General features: G+C 43.7%; 2 protein-coding genes across 4 annotated transcripts in view; one reads left to right on the top strand and one right to left on the bottom strand.

The window, feature by feature from the left end:
- The first annotated feature begins 12 nt into the window (after positions 1–12).
- On the top strand, positions 13–9,399 carry LOC131686588 (TNF receptor-associated factor 5-like). Of its 2 annotated transcripts, none has more exons than XM_058970559.1 (5): positions 13–233; positions 569–1,009; positions 1,068–1,390; positions 8,194–8,590; positions 8,966–9,399. In XM_058970559.1, exons 1-5 carry the CDS (start codon positions 150–152, stop codon positions 9,290–9,292), a joined length of 1,572 nt encoding a protein of 523 aa, XP_058826542.1. In that variant the 5' UTR covers positions 13–149; the 3' UTR covers positions 9,293–9,399. The 2 variants fall into 2 exon arrangements, with proteins under 2 accessions (XP_058826542.1, XP_058826543.1); XM_058970560.1 differs by lacking the exon at positions 13–233 and adding an exon at positions 378–481.
- Positions 9,316–18,808, bottom strand: part of LOC131686494 (otoferlin-like) — a 30,890-nt gene continuing 21,397 nt past the window's right edge. For both annotated transcript variants that reach the window (XM_058970553.1, XM_058970552.1), the window contains exons 11-14: positions 18,515–18,761; positions 18,207–18,457; positions 17,639–18,154; positions 9,316–11,095 (exon numbers count right to left, since the gene is read on the bottom strand). In XM_058970553.1, coding sequence (XP_058826536.1) covers positions 10,915–11,095; positions 17,639–18,154; positions 18,207–18,457; positions 18,515–18,761 — 1,195 coding nt within the window. In that variant the 3' untranslated portion in view covers positions 9,316–10,914. The remainder of the gene's footprint in view (positions 11,096–17,638; positions 18,155–18,206; positions 18,458–18,514; positions 18,762–18,808) is intronic.

The following is an 18,808-nucleotide window of genomic DNA, read 5'->3' as shown; positions in this document are numbered from 1 at the left end:
ACAAATAGCAAGCACACTACCATCAACAGCAATTAATTAGTTCCCAGATCTAGTAGTCTGTTCGAACGGGAAGGAATGTGAACTGTAACCGGGTCGGATTCCATTCAAATTATCCAAAACTACGTCGGGAACTGCCGCGGAGCGAAAGGATGGCATCTACTAGAACCAAGGTCAAGTTTAACAAAACGTCCTGCTATTTCTGCAACGAATGGTTCGAAAACGATGAAATTGAGGTAAGTTTTACCCATGCTTATCACTAGAATTAGGTCGTTTTTATTGTTGAAACAGGTTGCAAAACGAAAGTGAAGATCTTATCGGCAGCCGTATGGGGCGAGGTATGTGGCGCTATAGCGATCGGTGTGTATTGCGAAGTCTGGGCAACAACGGATAGTGATAAAAAATGTAAACATTACTCAGAGCGTAGGAGAATACTGTGGTAGTAGAGTTTGCTGATAATTGGTTTCTTAGTTCTTAGGAGTCCGTAAGTTGAAAAAGTCCTGTTGGAACAACGTCATAATCGAAACTTAATTCAATGAAGATCTAATTATTCGCAAACAATTCCCTTCAGACTCATCTAACCATCTGCGGCCAGGAGCTGGAGCAGTGCCCCAACAACTGTGGAGCCCGTGTTGCCAAGCGGGACATGGACCGACACCTGAATCGCTGCCCGGAAGGGTTTGGCGAAGAACCTCGTGTGAATGGACTGGGCGGTGACGGAGGCGGCGGCGGCGCAGACACTCCCAGCTTCGAGTGGGAAAAGATTCACGAGTTGGAACGGAAAATTTTCGCTCTTCGTGGAACCCTGAATGAAGAGATTCGTCAACGGTTGACCCTCATCACCGATATCGGTCAGTTGAAGAAACGGGCCCAGCTGGCGGATGAGTGGACCGGTAAGGTGGGGGATGTGCTGAACGCTCTGAAGAAGTGTATCAACGAGGAAACGGAGAGTCGCTGTGTGGATATCGAAAGGTGTAAGATGGATATTAACGGGTTGCTGAAACAGTACAAGGTAGGATTTGACAGGTTGGTAAAGGAAACGAATTATTGCATTGTCCCCGCACCAACAGGAAATAGAAAAGTGGCGGTTGGAACTTACCACTCGATTCAACAAAATCGAGGAAGGGGTTGGAAAAGACCGACAATCACATCAGCCAGCGGCGGATGGTGGAAAAACTAAAGATGCGAAAATGGTGCTGATTGAAAGTCGCCTAAACCATGTTCAATCGCAGCTGGAAAATCTTACACTCAAACCAGCACCGACCGGTGAGCAGCGGAGGCAGTCGGATGGAAATATCGCCGCTGACCACCAGGCATGGGCTGCCATCGAAGAGATAAAGAACAAGCTGCAGACAGTCGATATGGTTCTCGAGGATCATCACAATTCAATTCGGTAAGTGCGGCTTGTTTACATTCTGTTTCTTTCTAAATTCTATTTCAATTCATTCATTTCGCTAATACTAAACACATTTCAGTATACTTGGTAAGAATAAATGGTACTTGTCATACGGCATAATAAATGAAAACAAAACAAATCGAAAATTCGTCGTAAAGGTATCTGACTTTTAAAATATGCACACTGAGATCTCCCATTCTTATATTACCGTGAATCTTGTTTCTTTTAGAACAGGAGGATTGAGTAATTTTGTTTGGGGGCGTTGTTATTATAATTTCCGGTCTATCACCCCTTTGGATGGCTCCTGTAAGTGCCAACCCGTTTCGAATAGCTTCCAGCGTCCTTGTAGGTGAATCATATTTTCCGCACTTCATTATTGAATATAATCACCAATACGGGTAATTGTTCAGAATTGCTACAAAATGATGGAAAATACTTCGGTAGGCCTTGGTGCATTATCAGTTGCTCTTTCGTCAAGGAATTCACTATTGATTTTGAATGTAGGCTGCTTCCCTATCCTTTGCTACTTGACTTGACTGAGTATACTGGATGGTCCATTATTACAGAGTTAGACAATTGGCGGTAGGCGACTGAGTTGTTTTGCACGGAGACTTATCAAATTTAATCGATCTTTTTGGGCGTGTTGTTCGTTTTAATTTGTGTAAGCGATTCTGTTGGTTTGGATAGGTCAAGTAATTTTTGTTTCATATTTGAATTTAAATGACATAGAGTGAAATGGACTACAACTACCCTTTGGCCGACAAAATGTGTGTGATAAATGCGGCACTGCGTAACTTTTCGGACGGCGTATCCGCCATTGCAGTGTCTACCTGGGCCATTCATGGAGAGTAAGCAGACCCGGCAATTGGTTGCCTTGTCCCCAAAAAAGTTATAACAAAACGAGTATTTCCTAGCTAATCGAAGAGTACTCAGTCGTTGAGAACCTGGTCGGCCAAAGCTAAATTACATTTGATAAATATTTGGATAAAATATATAAACATCGAAAAATAACAAAACGATCTCACCAGCGTCTTGCTCTGGGTGCAGGATTTCTCCTCCATCATCGGATGGAGCATCAACTATTTATATTCAGATGGCGCTATGTGAAATGAACGGGTGTCTTTTTAACGGCTTGATTCACGCACGTACGTGGCACTTATTAGAATGGGACGATAAAAGCACTACGTAAAATCACTTCTCTCGCGATATTAACCTATTAACACGCAACTCAACAAAGGAAATAACCTAGCGAACAACCTTTAAATTACACATTACTGACTACTCGTTTATTCACTTTTCTCGTTTGTGTGTGTATACAATCCATTTCCCACTGTCCGGCAGTGCTTTTATGGTAGAAACTTGTCTGCATCTATGCAATGATATATTTGTTTTCATCGATAGATTTATACATGTTCGACCCTGAAAATGAAAGGCGATAGCTCTACTCTACATCCAACGACCCATTTCAAGAATGCCTGTTCCTACACGTACATTCTGAGGCCGCCTTAATATACAATAAGTCCCGCGTGAATACATCTACGTATCAATTGGACATTTGCAATACATTCGCACTTCCAGAATGAAAAATATTTTTGATTCTGGCACGTATTTACAAAAAGAAAAATATTTTTGAAGGTAAACAAGCATTGAAAAATGACATGAAACGATCTCACCAGCTCCGAATAAACAAATTCATGAGATTTCTGTGAATAATTCTTCTCCATCCGTGAAATTGTTGCATCAGCTACTCGGGTCCATGCGGCGCTGCAGGCGCTAAGCGGAGCGAACGGGCGTATTTTTTCGCGTCTTGCTTCACATACTTCAATGGCAAAATTGTGACGACAAATTTCTGTGCAAAATCACACTTTTCTCGCGATATTTCAACCTACTAACACGTAACTCAACAGGAAAAATGACCTACTCAACGACTGACTTCATTTTCATATTGAATACACTGTATATCACTGGAAAACTTTGAAAAATGTTGAACAATAACACGTTCGGGCGATTCGTCAGTGCTGCCATTCGGCCTTATTCACTTTTCTCGTTTGTGTGCAGGAGCATCTGGGTCTCTATTATTGGCTCGAATCAAAACTCGTCGAAATGTCAATTGACAAACATTCAAATAGTTACTATTGCAGACAATTTATACACGCAACCATAAAATAACCTTCAAAATAAGTTCTTTTAATTTAAATTTAGGTACTTTTGAGCTGTTCGTCGCTTTCGCACTTATTAGTGTTATCAAAAACAACTGGGTAGAGGTATAACCGTTGTCAATTCAGTCGAACTCAGCCACTAAAACATGACGACAGTAGCGCACCTGGTGGAGATATCCCTTCTACCTTCGAAGCCTTTAGGGATTTTTACATCAGTTGAATGATGAAGATGGACGTCTGTTCTCTGTGGTAAAAGTCAATTTATGTCGACTTGCTAGTCGACTTTGTCAGCGTTCGCAGACTAATATTCATAGTTAGGCGAAGACACTGAGCGGAGTCAACTGAACATGTCAAATGCCGGAGCCAATCGAGTATGACGTCACATAACATGTTCGTTTTGGATGTATATGGAAAAGGTATTGTGATTATGGTCATCATTATTTTACTCTTTCCTTGTGTTATCGAGTGCAGAGAAACGAAAAGAACGAAAAAAAATCTGTAACACCGAGAGATATGCGCACAAGTATGAAATCATATCATCATGTCTATCCACGAATTGTTTTTTCGTACATGTAAAGTTTTTACTCACGACGATAATAAAATTATTAAGCTAAAGCTTGAACATTTGCATGGGATGCCAGGGCTGCCAGTTTTCCGGCTTTTGTGACTGCCTAAACAAAGTTTATTCCATAGCGTCAAACTTGCTTCCAGGTGGCGAAATCGTTAGAGTTCAACGAGGTGCTGGAGCGTTGCCAGAAAATTTTTATTTCCCAGATTAAATTTAAGGAAACTTCTCAGTTAAGCTCAGTCGGAGTGTTGGCGATTCTAGTTATAATTACTGGTAGAAGAGTTGCGTTCATATTCGGTAGATTGAGATGTTCGTCGTTAGCTCGGCGCTTAACATAGGGGTTGGTGAAAACGATTATGTCGTCGTCGTAGGAAGTGAGGGCAAGCAAAAAGGTCTGCGTTTTTGTTCTCATTCCACGAACCCTCTGGTAATAAACGGTCAGGTACTGTATGCGACGGCATACCATTAACCAAGAGGTTTTCAGAGAGCGGACTATAGTAAAATACTCACCTGGGAAGGGAGTACTGTGTAACAGGTATCCCGGTGATGGCAGTGACGAAAATAGTGCACATTCATTTAGTTGGTTGAAGTCACTGAAGGTGGGATGGGTGAAATTCCAATCGACTAGTATGCAGATAATCTTCGGTAACTGCGTTGCTGTGTCCAATAGCTGATTGTAATTAGAAGCATTCTGAGCGATAAGAAGCGATGCTTCAGACTTTTCACCTTGACATTGAAGTTGTGTGCCAGACAGGTTTGTAACGGTGGTTAAATCAAACAAGTTCTGTTTATCAGCAGACTGCAATTAAGATTTGTTTGTCGGGTGACGGGTCCTCTTAGGGGAACATCGAGTGGTGACTGAGTTGTACTCGAGAAACCAGCATATGGTGGTTCATGGATCACAGAATTGCTCTATGACCTGGGCTCCTCTGATTCCAGCGCCTTGATGACCGAGGGAGTCGAAAAAGATTGGTGTTGAAGTGGTTCCTGTGGTTTCTTGGTGAATGCACTACCATCAGAGAACTACACCGGTCTCAATGCAGATGCGACTCCGGTGTGGATGCTGGGCAGTTGATTCGAAGCCAACCTGACTGCTGCGGTATACAACGGTGCCAGAATGTCGACTTGACGCTCGCAATTACGAATGGTTATCTCAAGGCCGTAAAACAGACGACTATGAATGAGAGCCTGCCTGATGTTAAGTACAGTCTGCCATCTCGGGAGTTTAGCGCAGAGGGAGTTAATACCGACCAAGAATATTGTGACTGCCAGCACCGAGCCCAAAAATCGCTGGCTTCCCGAAACAGATCCACCTGGTTTCCTCCAATGGCACTTTGAAATGGCTAGATGTTGTTGGGTCCAATTAACACTTGTCGAAGGTAAACAAAGTTTATTCCATAGCGTCAAACTTGCTCCCAGGTGGCGAAATCGTTAGAGTTCAACGAGGTGCTGGAGAGTTGCCAGAAAATTTTTATTTCCCAGATTAAATTTTAGGAAACTTCGTAGTTAAACTCAGCCGGATAATGCTGGCTGGTTCTAGTTCGTATTCCGGCTCCAATGACAAAACCAATTCTAGTTAAAATCGGTTGTACCGCTGGAGCCGGAATATTAATTAGAACCAACCCGAATTCCGGTTCATTTTCGGTTGAACTTTACTGGGTTCCGGTAACCATCCAGTACCATTCAGGAACCTCTGTATAAAGGGTACCATTTCGATGCGGCTTAGCCGCATAACCGAGGCCTAGGAACCGAAGCGGCGCAAAGCCGCTGAGGATCCGCCGGGCGAGGTGGTCGCTGACCCGCCGTCGGAAGCAAGAGAACCTGTGATCTACTCGTTTGCCCGGCTTACTCAAACATAGGGGCTATCCCTAGTTTAACAGCATGCGCAAAAGCGATGTGGCGTAGCCACATTTGGTGGTGGAAACAAAATAAAATTGGCAACGTTAGCAAAATGTAAACACAAATGAACACTTCAGATGAACCTATCTTCAATTGACATTTCGACGAGTTTTGATTCGAGCCAATAATATGGGCCCATTTGGAACTTCCGTCACGGAGGTACTGCTTGATGAAGCAACCGAGGTTTGTGCGAATACTCCGTTAGTGCAGCTGTCGAAGCGCTTCCTCACGCCCTACCGCGCTATAGGCCGTGGCGAGTTGGCAATTGAGTTCAGTTGCACCGACACAGTTAACCTCACCTTAACACACTTTTGACAGTTACTTGTACTGTTTTCGTAGGCTTCAAAAATTGAATATTTTACGGTGACGTCACAATTGAACTCGAATGTTCATTTCTGACGCTTGTACTGCTTACATAGCCTTAGAAAAATTCTTTATGATTTGCTTCGTGCGAATCTAGTAGTCCACAATACTTTTCTAAGGCTATGTAAACAGTACTAGTGAACTGTCAAGAAAAGTGAGTTTAAGATGAAGATATGTGGAAGCCAGGAACGTACGCTTGTTGTTAGGCACCGACGCGCTTGTTTACATTGAGAAGAAATGGAATTTGAAGTGAAAATTCAAACGCACAAATGAGAGTTTTCGGACATTTTTTCTTCGGTCATCTGCACATTGGCAGAAAATTTGAAGTTTTGTTAGTAAAGGATTGTTTTGTGCAGTGGTGTGTGATTAAAGTGCATTTGAAAAAGTGCACTGAAAATGAGAAGAAGAAAAATAAGAGTGTTTCGAAAAGAAACCCCAAGTGAAGAGGGGTGATATTTTCGCACAAAATAAGAGCTACAGATGTAATTCCGTCAAAAACTCGGTTTGATTATATAGGAAAATGTTCTAGCTTCCCCACGTAGCAGTTTCGTGGTACACCGGCAAGGTTAGTGTATTGAAAAAAGTATTTTTATATTTGCTCATGTCAGATACACGGTTAGGCAGGGGAGAGTGGTGTGTGCGGCGTAGAAGCTATGTTGTGGCTCGCTTGTATAATGTCCTTAACTGTGTCAGTAAAGAACCTAATTGTAGACAACGATTCGGTTTAATCTGATGCAACACCGGTATAGTGCAGAAAAGAGACAGACTCAACTTGAAATGAGTGTAGCACCGAATACACCGGTGTAGTGCACTATCGAAAACGAAAATTACATAAGTTCATGTAAATAGTACTAGCGAACTGTCAAAGATGAACATTTAAGTTAATCGTGAAGTATTCAAGGGCGTCGCTAACTATTTCGCAGAATCAGCTTAAGAGAATGCCTGCAACGGGTCCCTTGGGAATGCAAGAACTGGTGACGGTCGATATAATCTAATTACTCGAGGAGGGTAATCAGGTGTCTGTTTACCATTCTTCCATTGTCTCTGCGGTTTACCAGTTGTCTAAAAAGAGCCCTCCTCCCCTGGTCCTGTCGAGTCCTTCGAGTAGTACTCGCTTTCCAACCGGGGGTAAATGCCTTAACAGAGGTTAGTCAGCGTTGTTGAATGTGGCAAAAGGGCTCTGTGCTGTTCCTAGCGCAGTGACTAGTTCCGCACCAGAAAAAAAGCTTGTAATCCTGGTTCGTATTTGGCGTAAATGTTGTGGAGGTGGCTTCTATCGTCGTCTTCGTTTTGAGAAAGGCAGGTAGAAGAAAGGCATCCCCAAAGACCAACTGTTCCGGTACGGTTGACCAATAATGCGAAACTGTGCGGTCCACTTTTCCCGCTTAAGACATCCGTCCTTCTTCATAGTTCAGCAGTCGAAGCTTCTCACGCCGAGGAAGGAATCCCAACTGGCCTCCTTGGCTCTCTCTTGCTTGGCTAGGTTTCTGAGTCGACGAAAATCCGTCGATCTTGCATTCCTTCGATGATGGTCAATGGAAATGTTTTTATGAGCTCGATGAGCTTTTCGTATGTGTTTGATTCGCGCTTTGTTTCGGTGCTACGAAATGTATCATTAATATCCTGGCCAGTGAAACAGTTGCGATCGAAGAAAGCTCTTACATTTAACAATTGTATGTTTAATTGACAAAGTGAACTTGTCATGCAGTTGCTTTCGATCGGACCGTCTCAAACATACTAAAGGTCCTAACTAAAAGAGCAGTCTAGAGATTGAAAGTACTTCCAAAGAATCTAAAATGTTCCCTTCGCAGTATCTTCCAGCAGGACATCAAACAGCAGGTATTCGAACTACGTGGCGAATCGGACCCGATGCGACTGGTCATCCAGGAGATGCTGGACAAACAGGCCAAACTGGACTACGAACTGAAGGGGGTATTGAACACGGTCAACGAGACGGAGGACACCAGCGATCGTACACAGAAAACACTGGAAAAGTACCGTCGCGAAACGTACTACACGAAACAGTGTCTAGACGATCTGCAGACACACCTCCAACATCAGGAGAAGCTAGTGGTAATCCAGAACACGGACGGTTATCTAATCTGGCGGATTGATCAGTTCGATAAGCGATTTAAGGAATCACAGGAGACGGAAGTGATGCTGAAGAGCCCGCTGTTTTGCAATAAACCGTTCGGGTATACGTTGAGGGTTAGTAGGATCCATTCGAGATTGGAGATTTGAGTGGGTCTAACAACAAATTTCACAATACAGTTGTTATTCGCTGGTTGAACATCTTTTAGTAGAACCTCAGCTATTCGGACCATTATCAACTTAAAAAGCATCTGAACGTCAAAATCTTACGTTAAATTTACTTTGACAGTCAAACTGACAACAGTTAGAGATGTGAACAGATGCATTCTCATCACTAACGTTTCCTTTGGAGAGTTTTTGACACCTGTCAGTCGAATTAAATTCGTTAACCAGCGAATCACGACTGTAATAGATGCGTATGACAAAGAACGTTTCACGTGACTTTGATATCGTGGAAAAAGATCTACTAAAATCAACAATTTCCAATTTCAGCTGGAGGCAAGCCTGAACGGTATCGGTACCTGGCGGGGGCGTAACCTGATCGTGGGTCTCATCGTAGTTTCCGGCTACTACGATAATTTGCTGGAGTGGCCTTGTACCATCGTTGGTACCGTGACGCTACGGGATCAGCCGCCGGCGGCGACGTCGACGGTGGATCGTAGATCGAAAGATTTTAGTAAAACAATCCTAGCTCGCCGGAAGCATCAAAACTATGAGAAGAATCAGTACATTCACATACCGCATCAGGTGCTGCGGTCCGAGCACTACATTAGGGATGATGCTATTTTTCTGGAGGTTCGGATCGATCGGGAGATATAGTAAATAAGGATGAGGCGGGCGAATGGGTTGCGTTTCATAGTTCAATTTATTTTTTTGTCTTGTCTGTGTAGATGTGTTCGTGTATGTTAAAATGTTGAATATCTTAGTTTAAGTAACAAATTATGTTTCGCTATTTGATTTATAGAGAAAAATCCTTCTTTATACTTTAAAATTTCAACAAGGTGGCTAAATCTTTTTTCTTCGAGGAATGCTTTCCGTGTTTGGTGTTGACATTCATGCGTTAGGTTGTAAATTGGAGAGAGACCGTTGAATATTAGAATCTTTAGTCGTTTGTGGAATGCTTAAGAATATATATGAGCGTAGCTACTGTTTTTTCAAGAATTATTTTAGTTCAGAGATGAGCAAAGAATCAAATCAAATAAGTTAACAACATGCTGGCAGATTCTCCGTATTTTTTAGGTAGCGATAGCCATCGTCAGTGCCTGCTTGGATCGATCTGATTTTGACAGTTCAGTAAATTCATCTTTGCTCATCCTTGACTTGCCTAAGTCGAAAAAATGATTGATTCGTATTGAACAAGCTCAAATAATTTGATCAAACTTGGAGAAATGTACATTTATAGCAAAAAATACAGAATGTCGTAGGCAAAAACCCTTAGCGTCAAAAAGATTGGAGAGATGCTAACCTAAAACAGAACACAACTTTAAACGTTTCAGTTCATAACAGGAATAGAGCAATCTTTCAATTCGTCAAGGCTTAAATGTTTTGTTTGTTGTTATAGAAAAGATTCGAGTTGTGATTATTTTTTGACATATTCCCATTAACTAGAGTTAAAATTTATTTAAAAGATCTGTCTTTGCAGCAAATAATTTAACCAACAGAAAAGTATTCTAACAATAACAATCAGCTTATGACTATCACGCCTACATACGACTGGAAATTCCATTTACATTCCAATGTTCCGGGTGGGTGTCTTTTCTCATTTGTTTACCATAATAGTATCTGTGGGTAAGTTGTGTTTTACAATAATTGTATATAAATAAATAGCTGCTATTTTGATTGGTCTGAATCGAAGCTCGTGATTTGAGCTGATATGAGGGATACTTCACAATGGTGTGTGTGACAGGGTCTCTGTACTTGTCTGTTTGTGTGCGCGTGTATGTGTGAGTTTTATACACTTTTTCTAACTACAATCGCTAGTAAAGAGCCCGCTCACAGTTTGGAAAAGGTCGAGGAAAATATTTGTTTCTTTGATGATTTTCACCAACTTGAGTTTTAGAATAAATACATTTGATTGTAACAATATGGAAATCTTATGTTGTGTTTAGCTTAAAAGAATGTTGTAATAAATACTTGGAAAAGAGATCTTTTCTATTTACACGATAAATTGGGCTACATTCAACTATTTGTTTTCCAGAGCGATTAGATCTAAAATTCCAAACTACAATGTTAAAATCTTGTTTTTCTTGGTGGTCTAATACTGATATGCAAAACGATTCGATGTCAATCACTTCTACTTTTTCTTAGCAAAATCAAAACAAAAATCTATCTCGAGCTCCCGCGCTTGGGTTGGGTAAATTCCGCTCGGATTCCGGGAAAAAGCAACAGTCTTGTTTACAGCTGACGAAGATGAATAATATAATCGAAGTGGAACCACTCGATTACGCTCCAAGCATTTTCTTCACCGAGTAGCCCGGAATGGCGTAGAAGAACAGCAGCAGCAGGATGGCCAGCCCGATGATGATGAGACCCTTGATGATACGCCACTTGTAGTTGTGCCAGACGATGTACCGGATCGATTTGAGCGGATTTAGGAACCACATGAACGATGCATCCGGTCGGCTGTGGGGTGGGTAAAAAGCAAAAATTGAGCTTTTATCTAGTGTTAGCGGTGGAGCTTTTTATGGCAAGGAAATACTATAAAATTTTGCAGCCGGAGCTGATCGATTTTGATGATATCCCTCTAAGAAAGGTTGGTTTCAAAATCGTCCAATGAAGGACGTTCGTTGGACCAATTTGGACATCGTCCAAATAACCGTTCAACGAACGTCCATCGTTGGACCCGTGTTGAACGATTTTGAAACAATTTTTTGGACGTCTCAGTAGGATGTATTCGTAATCTGCATTTTTCGAACATCTCCACTATAATATTTGCCAAAATCTGACAACACTTCTGGTTGTCATGAGTGAAATAACACCCACCGAGAAGTCCGAAAAATTGTTTCAAAATCGTTCAACTCGAGTCCAACGATGGACGTCTGTTGAACGGTTATTTGGACATCGTCCAACGTTGGTCCAACGAATGTCCTTCATTGGACGATTTTGAAACCAACCGTTCTTACAGGGCAGCTTTGGCCATCCCGTATAAATCAAAGTTAGCTGTGGAAATCTTTATCTAATGCTGTTTTCGGTTTTAGAATCGAGTCGCCCTAGGTTCGCTCTAATGTTTACAGTTTCCATATAAAAGTGACAGCTCCGAGCGAACCTAGAGCAACTCTGATTTAAAAACGAAATCAGCATAAATAACTAACGACGTTCGTGTCACTATACTTTCTTATTAGAAATCGGTAAGAGTTTGACAAATTAAAAGCCAGTTAATGATAATTGGGTCCCTAAACCAGATGCTGTTTTTTTATCTTTTTCGGTGCAGCTGACATTAAGGATACCGGTTTGCTCCTAATCTTTTGCTGGGTTAGCCGTCAAAGTTTTTAGCTTATGTGACTATAACCATTGTCAAGAAAGACCGATAGTGTCACGCAAGAACGTGTTTAAATTTTTGTGGAAAGCCCACTAAAATTCATTTTGGAAGAAGTGGCAGCACTGGCGAATCGCCCGGACCGTGTTGTCGTTAACGTCAAATATTTTTAAAAGTTTTTCGGTGAGCCGCGAAAAAATACACCCGCTCGCTCCGCTTAGCGCCTGCAGCGCCGTCTGGACCTGAGTAGCTGATGCAACAATTCCAGGGATGGAGGATAATTCTTCAGAAAAATCTCATGAATTTATTTATTCGGAGCTGGTGAGATCGTTTCATGTCAGTTTTCAATGCTTGTCTGCCTACATAAATATTCTCCTTTTTGTAAATACGTGCCAGAATCAAAAATATTTTTCATTCTAGAAGTGCGAATATATTGCAAATATCCAATTGATACGTGGATGAATTCGCGCGGGGCTTATTGTATATGAAAACGGCCTCAAAATGTACGTGTAGGAACTGGCATTCTTGAAATGGGTCGTTGTATGTACAATAGAGCTATCGCCTTTCATTTCCAGGGCCAAACATGTGTACATCTATCGATGAAAACAAATATATCATTACATAGATGCAGACAAGTTTCTCCCATAAAAGCTTTTCCGGACAGTGGGAAATGGATTGTATGCATACACACAATCCACTAAAATTCATTTTGAAGCTTTATAAGTTGGACATATACATATATTGTTTCATTTAGAATGTTGAACTCTTAAAAAAATGTATATACTGTACTTCTAGGTTAGCGTTCATAATCGTCCAAGTTGAGTAAGGTCTTTTGAGCAACGCACCTGAAACTGAAAACAGGTATCCGGAACTGCCTTTCTTACATTGCCCGGAAATGAACCGAAACGCTTCAATTATACCCCACCAGTTACTCAAAGCGGTCTGTTTCAGTGTCTAGAGGGTGCCAAAAGTTACGGAGTATCAAAACTCGAATCCGTAGATGCATTGCAGCCAATAAATCCGCGCCCGCTCCAGCTTCATCCGGGGGATAATCACTCAGCGCCCAGATCAGGGGTCGAACCACAAACCTTCCCGAGGAAATTCGTGAGGCCATCTGCTGTAGGAATCAGTTTATCAATTGTTGCCGACACCAACAGCTGGTTTCTTATCAGGTTTCAGAGCGCTGCGAATGTTAAGAGTACTGACTTGAAATCTGGGTGGATAACTGGGTCAAAACTGAAATCCTATGGATGAACTACTTCAGTTACCTTACTACAGTGGACCCAATCCGCAGAAGTCTGCTGCCAGGTCGGTGATCTCCAAAACGCGGGAATCAAGTGTGCGGATATTCAGATGCGGAAAATTTGGCCGTTTACTGCTAACAACAAGTGTTTCACATGTTATTGCTACGCGTGAGAGGCTGTACCGTTAAGAGGAGCTGTTAATCCACACGATGCGCAGCGTTTCTGGACCAAAACAAAACGGTCTGGACACGTTTGTCCGATACGAGATGGTCATTGAAAATCTGTGCGAAGACCTGGAAGTCGTCGGTTATGAGGCGCATTTTAACAATTGCTGTTATTCGAGCTAGTAGACGAGCTGCCTTCGAGCACCAAACTTGGTCACTACCTAAAGGCCGCATCTTTTTGCATTACAGCTGTAAAGCTACCTATGAATAATGGTCCAGTGTCAACTTACGATTTTTTTGATGGCTGGTCGTCACGACAATAACAGATTACGGTATATTTGGGTGTCAACGGAGAATCGCTCCCACCGTGTCCGCCCAAGCTGACGTGGAACGAATATTGAGGGAGCTTCAGTGGATTAGTTGAAGATTTCTGGGGAACAACGTGCGCACAGTGGGTAAGCCTGATCTACCCCAGCAGCCTCTGCGATAGGCGGAGTCGACTCGAGTCATACCCGTATTTTAAAGGATCAAGGACTATTGAAAGTATTACATTGCATTCTTGTCGATAGCGACAATGCTCACGCGACTGCACGACGAAAAGGCCAGTCTGGAGAAATGATTGCGGTTGCGGCCTGGGGTGACTTATCTATGGAATACAAGATGAACTTATGGATCACGCTAGCATCCATCCAACTTGTCAAGATGTTTGTTTGCTGCACGTCATCTCGTCAAACAAGTCGTCTCTGGAAGTACTACGTGCGGACAATCCTACAGAAAACGCTGAAGAATGTCGGTTTCCGAATACAATCGATAAAGTCAGTCCGGAGAAACTGGGGGAGGTGGATCCCCGACGGTACCTTCTATTAAGTGAGGTTCTAGATCCGAAGAAACCTTTGAAGATATTCTGTGATATAGCAGCCAAAGTGGTAGTACTCTTCGGATTCCTAAAAAGACGGGTGTTCCATCAAGTTAGAATTCGACAGGAGGACCGCCATGCTTTATTTATGCTTTGTCGGGATGACCCAAGTATGGAACCCACAGTGTATCTGATGGATGTCGCTTTGTTTTCACTATGCTTAGTACATGTCAATACCCCGAATTCAGAAGAGCTTGGTCAATATTTCCTAGGAGCTACTGGAGCCATAACTCGGAAACGTTGTCAACGATCATCTACACAGTGCCGAAAACGTTCAGGGACCGATAAACATAGCATTGGACGTTAGGCACAGCCTCTCCCTTGGTGGGTTCAACCTACAAAACTTGTCGAAACATAAACTGCTCCATGGTATGGGTTGCTACTCCGTATGTACTGAAAGCCAAAAAACGTATTCACGTTCTTCGCGACACTACAAATTGAGAGAATTCACCCTACGAAGCGACAGGTCCCTTCGACACTTTCTCTGTAGCTCGGAGAGTATACTCGTAACAACTATTGACAGAATCCTAGATATGCTCGTCGTGACACATCTCTTCGACGATATTGTCAACTGCCACATCAGGCAAGCTCCTTCGAACCTAGCGCATTCGAAGACTACATGTTCCCGTCTTTCTTGCATGTTCACACACTTCGGACAAAGGGGTCACGAAACATGTCCAAACCGACGTAGGTACTTTTTCGGAAGCATCCGCGCCCGGACAAAAACTGCGTCAAATGGAAGTTCACCTCTCTATGCTTCCTATGCACCCAAGCCGACACATTTGGGATGAGTCGGTGAATTATGTCCCACACTTGCTGCCACTTAGTCAACGAGTCAACTCCGACCAATCACCCTGCGTTTCGGGCATTTCTCCGCTGGTCACGTCCCCAGCTAGAGTGATGCAGATGGGGATCATCCCGTCAATTACGCATACGGCCTCCGACGATATCGTTCGGTTCTGCTTTGAATTAAGTCCAGTAGCCAGTACGCCATACCTCAGTATTGAGGATGAGACACCCGTCAGGAGATTTTTCGTGCTGCACCTTGCTCCTCCGTTGTTCGGAATGATTCTTGCCAATGCGTTAGTTGCCCTCACAGCCAACTCCTATACACAGTCGACATGGCTCTTGTAATTTAACGGATCGTCGACCATCACTCCCAGGTGCTTCAGAGCACGCATCGATGGGATGTATGTTTCCTCAACGCGGATCACGACAGACTAAATTTTTTACCGTTGCTGACCAGCACTACCTCCATCTTGTGGTGAGCCAGCTGCAACTTGACGTCAGCCATCCAGGTTTCCACGATGCCTATTGTTTCTGTCATCAACATCTCCACATCCTCAAGGGTCTCACCGGTTATCGTCAGCACTACGTCATCTGTAAAGCCGACGATCTCAACTCCCCTGGCCAGTTCCAGTGTTAACACTCCGTTATACATTACAATCCAGAGCGTTGGGCCGAGTATGGAGCCCTGAAGTGCAGCCGCAGTGACCCTAATCGACCTTTGCCCCGTTTTCCTCTCGTAGACCAGTACTCAGCTCTGAAAATAATTTTTCAGTACCATGCACAGATGGTCCTGCTGGCACTGTTGAACGCGTTCTGTACGTCGATCGTTACCGTTTCTCCGCGCTCGCGATGACTTACGGATGGCGTCCACCGTCGAGATCCCTTTCCGGAACCTGAACTGCCTCTGCGATAGTCCGTTCTCACTTTCAGCGTAGTTCGTCAACCTGTTGAGGATGATCCTTTCTAGAAGCTTACCAAGATACGATGCTGGATCTTCTGGTAGCCCCCCATGGTTTTGACAGCAACACCCACTTCTGGATCTTCCATCCATGCGGGAAGTAGCCATCGTCTAGGCATTTGTGTACGACTATCTTGAACATACGCGGAAGCTCCAGGATCGCGGTCTTCAGTGCCACTTTGGGGATACGTCCGGTCCTGGAGCTTTCTTCCCTTTCAGCCCGTACGGTGTAGGTGGTCATGCAGTGGGGCGTGCTTCGGGAAAAGACTCTCCACGATAATATTCGTTTCGTCAGCGTACATTTCAGCTGGCGTCGTTGGACCTGGTCCACACGACACGGTAAGCATAGCCCCAGAAGTTAGCGTCCACTTCTCTGCACAACTCCTTATAGCAGGTGGAGCTCGTCGATCTTTTTCCTCATCTCCATCAAGTACGACTTCCCAAGATGTGAATCATTCTGGGTAGTGTCGCTACTTGATCTCGGAGTGAACACTCGATTCAGTAACCCCATCTGCCGTTGGTTTCCACGTGGCTCACTCTGTACCAAGCCGCTGCTGGTACTCGATGTGATTCTGCAGTTTATCACTCCTTGCAAACGCAATCGCGTCCTCCTCCATGCGCTATCTCAACTCGTTTTATGTAATCATCTATTGTGATCCATTGGTTGTCTAGGCAAGCAGGTCAATCGAGAGTTGAACACAATCGTTCATTGCGATCGAGACCAGAGTGGGATTGGCATTAATTAAGAATGTTACAGCTGAACCTACTACCACTGAGGGTGGTAACGAGCTTCGAACGTACCGGAACGGAGGCAGTCGCACAGTGAGCTGAACAGTACGACTGCCAGCCCGAAGTCCCCGTCCAATTCGTGGTCCATGCCCTATTCGTTGACGTTTGCCACGATCAGTATGCCGTAATTAGGATGTTTCTGCTGTCGATCCTGATGTACCGATTGACACTCCGGTTGGGCTTTTATTGCTAAGATCTTTGATTACTAGAATCTTAGGATCTTAGCAGAAGCGACACAGACTCGCTTCGTCGGAGCTGCCAAACTCCACCATACCCTAGCAAAACACCCGAACTCGCTGTAGGTTCGAGGGGGGGGGGGGTCGTTTTCTGCGCAAAGATGCCAATTGTGAAAGTGAATTCGACATGCCAATTGGACATTCAATTACTTTCAGTTGGACAATGGTCCAGCTAACGGAGGCCCAACTGAAAAACAGTCCAGTTAAGGTTCAACTGAGAAAGCTCGGAAAAGCGGCCATCTTGGAAAACGAAAAAAGCAGTTTTTTCTCACACCGTTGAGAAAATCTTCATGAAAATCAATCAGCAATACTCTACCAATGCCCCGAATACATTGATTAATTTTCATGAAGATTTTTTCAACGATTTGAGAAAAAAACTGCTTTTTTAGTTTTCCAAGATGGCCGCTTATTGAGGCGTTCTCAGTTGAACCTTAAAGTGTCTAACCAGATGATTACGACTGTAATTCGTAACTTGAAAAGATGTGGTCTAAATAGCGAATCAAAAATTTATCGCGAATGAATATTCCATATCCATCCATGCCTCAATCAATATCGTTAGCAAAAAAGAAAACAAAACAAATGAACAACACTAACTTGGGCTTCTCCAGCGGATCCGGTTCGTTCCTGCCGTACCCGGCCGGATTCTTCTCCGCCTCTTCCTTCGTCAGCAGATGAATCTCCGCTTCCACCTTCCCGGTCAGCTCCATCTCGTCATTTTCCTTCTTAATAAAAAACGGCCACCAGCCGCGAACCCGTTTCTGCTTGAAGATATTCACCATCGGGACGTTATCGGTCTTAAGCATCTCCAGGGTGCACAGTTTGGAAGACTTCGCCCCCCGCGGGAAGCGGTTCAAATTCAGCGAGATCGCCCCCAGGAAGTCGTCTGCGGAGAAGTGGTCCGCGTCCCAGACTTGTAGTTCTAGCCGGGCGGGGATCTTAACCTCGGTTTCATCCCAACTAAACAGTGACTCTTTACGAGACAGTACTATCCGCTCTTCCGCCGCTAGGTAATCGAAGGGATAGATAAACCGCCAGTTGAAGTTGCCTTCGCCGGTCAGCGAGCGGTAGTGAATGTCCGTAGCTTGGATGTCCTGGGGACCGGTTAGCCAGCTACAAATAAATTATCGTTAGTGGAGTTCAGAAACATCTACGCAGAACTTACCCTTTCACGTAGATATCGGACATTTTCTCGCCGGTAAAGAAGGCATCATCTTCCAGTACAACGTCGTCCGTATTCCAGATAACGATCCGCAGCTCGTACGATTTCGGCTTCCGAGGAGAAATGTCGACGGGAGGTCCCGGTAGAGGCATATCCATTGGAAACATGTCGACCCACATCTCCAGCTTACCCTGTTCAATTCCGGGCTTGTCGCTGCTATACAGCGATCGAGACTCGATGTGTTCAGGGACGATCTGCGAAGTTAAATGTAATAGGAAAAATGACAGCCAGTGCTGGATCATGAAACTAACCTTACAACCAACTCGAGGAACCTCTTCCCATCGATGCAGAACGGCCAGTGCTAGGTGTTCATCCCGAAACTTGCAAGTCGTTGGACTGTTCCACGGTTGAATTTCTTCATTGGTAAAAGTAAAACAGTACCTTCCAATTGTGACCCGATCCTGCAGGTACTGCGGTGGTTCCAGTTTGTTTTCCTTGCATAACTTCGTCAATATCTGCGTTGGTTTCATCGGATCGCGCCACTGGTTGTAACCCGTGCTGAAATTAAATGTGCGATTACTTTGATAGTACAACAAAAAATATGT

Source organism: Topomyia yanbarensis, chromosome 1 (assembly GCF_030247195.1).
Source record: "Topomyia yanbarensis strain Yona2022 chromosome 1, ASM3024719v1, whole genome shotgun sequence".
NCBI lineage: Eukaryota > Metazoa > Arthropoda > Insecta > Diptera > Culicidae > Topomyia > Topomyia yanbarensis.
The sequence above is the reverse complement of the archived record's forward strand: the minus strand, read 5'-3'. Positions and strand labels throughout refer to the sequence as shown.

Excerpts from the sequence above, each read along its gene's own strand:
- LOC131686588 (XM_058970559.1), top strand. The coding sequence starts at position 150 with ATGGCATCTACTAGAACCAAGGTCAAGTTTAACAAAACGTCCTGCTAT. Across the intron at positions 234-568 it reads TCGAAAACGATGAAATTGAG|ACTCATCTAACCATCTGCGG; the intron begins GTAAGTTTTACC and ends AATTCCCTTCAG. Across the intron at positions 8,591-8,965 it reads CGTTCGGGTATACGTTGAGG|CTGGAGGCAAGCCTGAACGG; the intron begins GTTAGTAGGATC and ends TTCCAATTTCAG.